The 8,711-nt window shown below is 39.9% G+C and overlaps 1 protein-coding gene and 1 long non-coding RNA gene across 2 annotated transcripts; both read left to right on the plus strand.

The window, feature by feature from the left end:
- The first annotated feature begins 1,708 nt into the window (after positions 1-1,708).
- On the plus strand, positions 1,709-4,554 carry LOC108672029 (E3 ubiquitin-protein ligase TRIM39-like). The gene is made up of 3 exons (XM_018159641.2): positions 1,709-2,811; positions 3,733-4,007; positions 4,398-4,554. Exons 1-3 carry the CDS (start codon positions 2,074-2,076, stop codon positions 4,552-4,554), a joined length of 1,170 nt encoding a protein of 389 aa, XP_018015130.1. The 5' UTR covers positions 1,709-2,073.
- Positions 4,555-5,006: 452 nt separating this feature from the next.
- On the plus strand, positions 5,007-7,707 carry LOC125177575. The gene is made up of 2 exons (XR_007156575.1): positions 5,007-5,160; positions 7,222-7,707. It is a non-coding gene; the product is annotated as an uncharacterized LOC125177575 (long non-coding RNA).
- Positions 7,708-8,711: the final 1,004 nt, after the last annotated feature.

Raw genomic sequence — 8,711 nt, forward strand, 5'->3', positions numbered from 1 at the left:
TTTTTTTGAGATACCGGCCTGACACTTAGTCGCTATTCAGCCTGTCTCTTATACACATCTGCACATTTATTCTACTCGCTATAGGGCAGTGGTTCCCAAAGTGGGCGATATCGCCCCCCTAGGGGCGGTGGAAAGATTTTGGGGGGCGATAAGGAAGAAGAGGTCGGTAGGGGGGCGATATGGGGGGCGGCTGTCCGAAGTCAATGTCAGAAGTTCGAACGTTTGTTAGACGATTTGTACACAACACGTGCAGCACATGACTCCCAGCGATGGTTTTTTCTGTTTTTTTTTTTAACCTAGCTCTCCTGGGTTTGCGTCTCGGACAAATTAACGGCCGGACTCGAGGCCGGTCTCACGGCCAATTTTCAAATTCAATGATCAAGGAATCCGAATATCTCTCAAACTAATGAACTTAACTCGATGAAACTTGGTACACGTATTCTTTAGGACCTAACGGTATTGTTTTGCTCGTGAAAATTGTTTGAATTTTGCCATCGTTCTTTTTTTCCATACTTATATGACAATATGTGCCGAAATTCACAGTAATCAAGTAATTTCTTCCAAACTACTGAACAGATTCGAACGAAATTTTGAATTTACAGTCCTAACTAAAAATTTTTCGATTGTGCCTTCGTTCGCGAGTTTTTTTTTTTTCCTTTCAGCTTCATTCGTGATTTAAACAGCAATTCGTGCTTAAATTCGCAGCAATCAAGGATTTTTTTCCAAAACTACTGAACAGACTTGAACGAAACTCAGTATTTAAATACCTAAACCTCAGCAACGGTGATGTGTACATTTTTTCTTTTTGCCTTCGTTTGCGAGTTATACGGCTATACGTATACTGATTCTGATTTATAGAAGCCATCGATCGACCGGTAGAAAAGCTGGTCGTTCCTACTATATCTGTATAACTCGCAAACGAAAGCAAAATGGAAAAATTGTTACGAGCTAAACATCACTGTTGAGAGGTTATGCATTTTTATACAAAGTTTCGTTGAAATCTGTTCTGTATTTTAGAAGAAATTTCTTGATCGCCGCGAATTTAAGCGACAAATTACCCGGCGATACGGGCCGAATATAAGGAAGTGTGAAATCAAGAATGACGGTGAAATGAAAAAAAACTCGCAAACGAAGGTGAAATCGAAAAAATTTATAAGCTAAAAATCACCGCTTGGTAGTTAGGAATGTATATTCAAAATTTCGTTCAAATCTGTTCAATAGTTTGGAAGAAATTCTCTGATCAATGCGAATTTTGGCCTGTTTCGCAAGATACGCGCAACTCACGAATGAAGGTGAAATTTAAAAAAAAAATTACTAGCTAAACATCACCGTTAGGTTCTGATGAATGCGTGTTCCAAGTTTCATAGAGCTGCGTTCATTAGTTTGGGAGATATTATCTTGATAATTGAATTTGGAGATTGGTCGTGAGATCGGCCAAGAGTCCGGCCGTAAATTCGCCCGCGACGTCCTTGGCTTCTAATGCTGAAACAGTTCAAACAGCTGAAAACATATTGTTTTACTAAATGGGTTCTATTTGTGAAATACACATTTGTGTTTAACCTTTATCTTTTAAAATTTCAGCGTACTAAATTTCAAGAGAGTGGCGTATGTCTGTGGGGGGCGCTAGAAATTCACTAGGGGGCCAAAGGGGGCGCCAGCCTGAAAAAGTTTGGGAACCACTGTTGTACATGAATGAAGTACAGGAAATTTGGCTTGTAGACAGTACAAGTTTCAGTAGTTTATACGAGAATTACATCTATGAAGCACCACGTTCATTGTTAACGTGCAAGTTTCAAACAAAGTACGGGTTTATTTAAGCGTCTTCGTCTCTCGCTTGATTTAAGATTAAGGAAGGCAAAAATAAACTTTATTTGCGCAGTAGCATTATAACTTCCAAGTTAATTAGAGTAAAACGAGTTGCTTTATTGTCGAGGAAAGATGTCGACCAAACAAGCGTATTAGACCAACAGATGCTGGATCACTATCTTTCAGAAGGTTTATGTGAAGTGTACCTATAATTTTGTTGGACATCCTTCAATAATAGTTACATGAAACTTTTAAACTCTTCACAAGATGGCAAGTGCGACGATAGAGTGCGACGTTAGTAACGAGAAATTCGACTCGGGCAACCACAAGCCGCTTTGCCTGACCTGCGGCCACACGTTTTGCTTCTCTTGCATTATACGGTTATGCGATGTTCCCGAGACAAAAAACTGTCCGAAATGCAGGGAACCAATTTCCCAAGATGCTGATCAGTTACCAGTTAACTTCGCATTGATTCCTACCAATAAGATATCACTTCCAAGTGCGGTGGGTTCACAGTCAAAAGCGCTTTGCCCCCAGCACCAGAAGGCGCTGGATTACCTCTGCGTGGACTGCGTGGAGTCCGTGTGCTTCCCGTGCAGCAGGGGCACACACGCCACGCACAAAATTGAGATGATAGACGACCTGCTTCAGGATAACGAAGACACTGATGACGTCTGGGCGAAAATACGGCCCACGTTGCAGAACAAACTCGATAGCGTTAGTTCGGTCGTCACGTTATCTGATAGTTTATCGGGCTTTATTGATGACATCATCAAACTGAAGCCTGATTTTGATGGCTGGAAGGATTTGCTGTTGGCCCAGAAAGTTTCCACCGAGCAGGACCTTCAGGCTTGGGATGCCTCGGGCACCAGCCTGGATGTAAACATGAGACTCGATTGCAAGGAAATTCTCAGCCGTCTGAAATTGAACTTTGGAGAAAATGGAAAACTACCTGAAATCAAGGCATTACTGGATGCTGCCGCTAAAACAAGTGCTTCGTTAGAGGCGAGTGAAATATTTGATATAATACAAGGATATTTGTGATGAATATCTTTGGTTCATGCATGGGATTGCTATGAAGGCATCCTTGCCCTGAAAGAGCAAAATTTAAATGCCAATGTTTGTATGATATCTATTACGACGAATAACATTGTTTAAAAGAACGCATTTGATCGCGTCTTGTTCGTAGAGCGTTTCGCTGAGAATAAGCCGAATTCTTTTGTTTGAGTTTAAATTTTTTAGCTTGGCACATGAAAATATTGTTCGATCGTGTATTCAGACTGACTCATCTAACGCCGCGGTGAGGGAAATTTTTCCCAACAGTATATAGAACATTTACTTCTGTTGATTAATCAACTTAATTATTATTGATAAAATCAATTATCGAATAAAGCCTAAACCTTATTTTGCGATCTACGATGAACAAACCGAATATATAAATATTTTGTCTAAAAACGGATATTTAGCGTAATAATTGGACGTTTTCTGTTTCCTACCTTTGGGAAGTTTCTGTTTAGCAATAAAGTTACTAATCTCCTTGTAATATAGGATGCAAAATAGCATTTTGAAAATTTCGTTCGGAATAAAATATACAAATTACAGTATTACGTACGGTCACGCTTCCTATCTAGCTATCACACCACATTTAAGTACTTTTTTCTTCTTAAACCACATTTAAGTACTTTTTTCTCATTAATCCAAATTTATGTACTTTTTTCTTAACCACAGTTATAATATTGGCCAGGTCAATAATACAGCCCTACCAGTCAACTTGTGCAATGAGTCAAGACTCAGCAAAACTACAATGACTTGAAATCATTCTCAGGTGTGAAAGAACATTAAAAAGTCCTATCAGTAGGAATGTGAATGTAATAATGTTTCTAAATTCTGAGAATTAATCCGATTGGAATATTCCCTGCTCTACAGTTACAGACGTGCGAGCTCATGCCGATTGGCAAACCTTGGATCATCTCCAGCAGCGATGAAGGAGAGCGAGCCCTGGCAAGCCTGGCCAGTAACAGGAAGCCCAGTCGCCTCGTGGTGCTGTCCACCCACACCCGCCCCATCCCGGGGCTGGGGGAGCTGCTGTCCCGCCTCGCCGCCCGCCACAGCGGCAAAATCAGCCTGCTGCCCCTGGACTCCTTCTGGAGGCCGGCTGGACAGGCGGATGGAGGGATGCAGAATATCGTCGATAATTTACGGTGGGTCGTGTACTTTCATAAGTTACCGCATTGTTTTAGCCTCCGAATACAGTGCACACTTCGTGCTGCTTGCAGCACTTCAGCCATGTCCGTGACAGATGACAACAAATAATCTTATAGAAAATTTAATATATTCCTATTCCATGTTCTACTAAAGTCACCCTGTTTAATTAAATTCGCAAACACTAAATGTCACATACGTGAAAAGATTTTCAAAGTCAAAAAGTCCCGAAATGCTTGAGAAAAATCGGCTTCAAAGTAATTTCTCTCACAGTTCTCTTGAAATCTCCTCGAATTCTGATTACCCTTTACCATGAGGAAATCTCATGGTTTGCCAATGTTATATCTTTCTATGTTATATGTTTATATCTTATATTCATTTCATGCCAGTGGAAAGCTGACTGCCTTGTACGGCTGCCCCAGCATAGCCAAATCGGGCACCTACGTCAACCTCACAAACTGCAACATTCGTCTCGACTGCCCAGCCGATGTACTGCATGTTGCTTACTATACTCGAAATACTTTGAGTTCTACTATCCGTGAGTAATTCATTGTTTTTATGTATATTCACACATATACACATATTGCTTTCTCATAATTTTTTACCCTTTCAAACAACTGTATTTTTGAAGCCGTATGGAATTTTTTCAATTATTGCCATCTTAAACAAACATGGCCAACATCAGACGTTAAAATAGACGAAAGCGTTCGTTGAGGAAGAAATTATACACGTTTTTATTCTATACTAATTTTTTAGCTCCATTATTGATGCAGATTGAAACTGATAGGAGGTGTCACAACTTTTCTTGTTAGTTAAGAGTTACCATTCCTGAAGAATAATTCTAGTTGAATTCAAGCGAAAATAGCGAGCTATTTAGCAATGGAAAGAACTGGTATCAAGCCGCAAATAACGAGAATTATAAAAGCTTTAATACTAAAGTGACTGATGAATAATAGCGTATAATTTTAATGTCGATGCAATTTGGTCAACAGTAAGTGTGTGCTGCGCCAAGGGCGTCCCGAAAAACGTTGGCACTACCTTAAAGGATGGCGGTTTTGAGGTCTCCCGCTGGCACTTTCCCGACCTCAAAGATCAGGACGTGGACTGGTTGTCACACATCCTGTCATCATATTCCGACAACCGCCATCAAAAGTATGTGTTTCACAGTACGATTGGCGCACGTACAATGTATGTACATGAGTTACATGTTAACCCATGCGATGCCAAGTGTCATTCATCATATCCTCCTACTCCTGTAACAGCCATGAAGAGTATGTGTCGTGCAGTTCGATTTTAATATCTACATGAGTTGCATTCTAACCCTACCGCTGGCAAGTGATAAGGTGATTATTATTATTCCAGACATGTTCTTAAGGAGGCGGTATGCCCTAAAATTTTCGGATTTGGCTTTTTCGGTTTTTAGTCTCATCTTAAAGCGGACATTCTGCCCTATCCAACGGTACCACTGCCATCTCTGTACGTTGATTTATGCTTTCACGACATTTCATGAAAGGGGGGCGGGTGGGGGAGTTCTTTAAGTAATTAGATAGGAACTAATTAAATGCTGAGCTCTTTAAATATAGTGTCTACTTGAGTTGTGCTGCAGTTACCTGTTTAGTCTCATCTTAAAGCTAACATTCTGCCCTATCCAACGGTACCCTTACCATCTCTTTACGTTGATTTATGCGTTCACGACACTTCATGAAAAGGGGACGGGGAGGGAGTTCTTTCAGTAATTACATAGGAGCTAATTCGCTGCCCAGCACTACAAATACAGCGTTTTTATGACTAAAATTATGAGGTGTAGCTCAGTGTGCCTCCGGGCGTTGTACGGTGAGGTGCGCATGTAGTCGCTCCCACCATCCTTGAGTGGAATCAAGCTCCAGAAACGTTTAGTTTGGTATCTATGCTACATTGAGCGCCTCTGCGCGCGGGACTTTGTCGCCCTCTTCTCAACATTCACACTTATTGTCACGGAAAACCTATCTCCTCCTAGAGTTTTGAAGCTACAGCGATGAGACATATACCATTCGATTCGTAAAGACCATACCTATCGAGTAACGAAGCCCTTTTGTAGATTTGTGCATAGTTTGGATTCAAAATGGGGGGAGGAGGGAAAATATAAAGAAAATGAGAACTAAGGTAAAGGTAAAAATAGGTAAAGGTAACTAAGGTAAAGGTAAAACTAAGGTAAAAATAGAAAATCGGGCTTCGTTACTCGATTGGTATGGTCTTTACGCATCGAATGATATGCGTCTTAATGTTGTAGCTTGAACACAGTAGGAGGAGATAGATTTCTACAGTACCCCCTTTTTTGTCTGTTTTCTATGAATTTCACGTTTTCTATTAATTCTCCGAAAAAATCGTACGAACAAAATGTTCTTATCTTTTGTTTTTACACATATGTGTGAAGTTTCGGCAAGATCCGTTAGTAAATGGGGAAGTTTTTCTGGAGGGTATACCGCCCCCTTAAATGTTACTGGTTGTCAACCGTATTCCGCAGCTAGACAATATCGAACACCTAAACATGCAAGCAAACTATAATGTGTTGTAATATTTTGTTGTTGCAATGCCTATACTAACTTGCGCTGAAATGCACTTATTGATGCTCCAAAAGTGCTCTGATGTAAACGACTCAATGCAATTGAGTTCATCAAGACTCGATTGAATTGAATGCATAAAAACTCAATATAAAGTTCAATTCGCCTTATGCAGAGCTGCCGGTATCGCCCAGATGATAGAATGCTTGCTAGTATTCGACAGTCCCTTTAATTGCGACGTTTTTCGGGCGAAACTGCAGCAGGGAAAAGTTAAGCAAATACTCATGAGGGAAAATCACATTTTAGTCACGTACCAACCGTTTTTTTTTTTTTTTTGTATTCTTGATTTATAAAATTCACCCTTTGACAGTTACCAACCTAAGCATAAGTCAAGTATCTGATCCATACTAACCGGTTACTTTTATTTACGTTGCAACGAAATAGCACTAGTCATAAAGTGACAATATATGCAAATATGTTACCATCTCTCATCTTTTTTGCCGCCCTTATCTAATATGTAAAGTAGGCGGCTGGTCCATTTTATCCAATATTACTCAAACTCTATTTTTGACGATTCATTCGTACACAATATTGTGCAAAATAAAATCACGACTGAACTTTCCCTGTAATTCGAATTAAATATTGTTTTGTTATTTGTTATATACCATTCCAGTGTGGAGCTTGTCCTCCCGAGGGATCGTCTCACTGACGTAGGCGCTCGTCAGCTGTTTCAGAAGATACCAAATATTCGTGTGTTGTACCACGAGCCTAACGCCGCGCACCTCACGGCAGCTTGTAGGGATGTTCACGCTGCTGCGGATTGCATCGAGTTGTCAACCACCAACATTCTTCAATGGATATAATATCTCTATCCAAAGTTAGGGTTAGACTAGAAGACATAATCAACGACAACTAGAAATTTTCATTTTACATTTAGATTTTAATTAGCATGAGGTTCATAAATAAAAAATATCTTTTGAGAGCGAATAGTTTTAACGGCGTAGAGGCCTTCATTAATAAGCATGTGTATTTTCATAACATTACTTTCGGCAGTGAATTATTTAACTTGTTTTTGTTATCAAGTCGTAAAATTTGTATGTTGGCTCATGCAATTACTTCTTACCTTTTTCGAAGCTTTAAATTTAAATATTAAGCAGAACCTATCTTTGTGTATCCTTTAGATATTCCTTCCCTGGTCATGAGTGAGACGCTGCTGCAGAGGATATCAAGCAGTGACATATCTGGCATTTCATTACATGTAAACCCGAACATGCCGGATACTGGAAAAAGCTGCTTTTTAGAATAGATTTTTTTTGCGAATTAGAACAATTGATACCTAAGTTTCAAGATTCGAGCGGAAGAAACCGAAAAACAGTGATAATTCCCCATCACAGTTTATCAGTTTGAAAACAGTAAATTTCTCTGTACAATGAAACATTCCATGGCATTATCGAGGAGCAACTGAATGAGCAACCTTATAGCGTTGTCGGCTGACAGCGCGAAATATACTGATTTTTAGATTTGATCTTTGGGTCGCACTATTACACAATTTGCGATGCGGTCACTCAATTGAACCAATTTTCTCACACCTCGTTGGCCGATTTTTGGCAAGTATCCATTTTTTGTGCAACTTATCCACGCGACGACATTTATTCTCGCTTCGAGTCACCGACATGTGGAACAGCCTCACTGAAGATATTGTTGACGCTCCGAGTATGAACGCGTTCAAGAACACTAGACAAGGCCATGCAGGAGCATTTGTTTAGTCTTGAAATGCCTCGTCCCCTACGTAACAACTTAAATCTAGAAGCGATTTCAAATCTACCGTCCGTTGAAAATATTTGATCAAAAGGCCAGTCTAGTCAAGAAAAGTACAAGAATAGGCGACAGGCCTATCTAGGCCTATTCTTCAATGCCGAAGATACGATACTAAACAATACTAACTTAGTCCTAGGGGTAACGAAAAGAATCAAACTTAAAAAAACACTAAAACATAAAAGCCTAGCAATTCACAATTTCAATAGGATATGGACTAAACGCATTATTGATACACGGTTTTCGTTTGAAGATATGTAGAACCTCCAAAATTCTTGAATCCGAGCAGCCAGAAGTGGAACCGTGTATCCTGAAATCACTCTACGATACAGTCGCGTCGCACTGTTC

Source organism: Hyalella azteca, unplaced genomic scaffold (genome assembly GCF_000764305.2).
Source record: "Hyalella azteca isolate HAZT.00-mixed unplaced genomic scaffold, Hazt_2.0.2 contig3219, whole genome shotgun sequence".
NCBI lineage: Eukaryota > Metazoa > Arthropoda > Malacostraca > Amphipoda > Hyalellidae > Hyalella > Hyalella azteca.

Coding starts and splice junctions, on each gene's coding strand:
- LOC108672029 (XM_018159641.2), top strand. CDS start 2,074: ATGGCAAGTGCGACGATAGAGTGCGACGTTAGTAACGAGAAATTCGAC. Junction 2,812..3,732: donor AAACAAGTGCTTCGTTAGAG/GCGAGTGAAATA, acceptor CCTGCTCTACAG/TTACAGACGTGCGAGCTCAT. Junction 4,008..4,397: donor AATATCGTCGATAATTTACG/GTGGGTCGTGTA, acceptor ATTTCATGCCAG/TGGAAAGCTGACTGCCTTGT.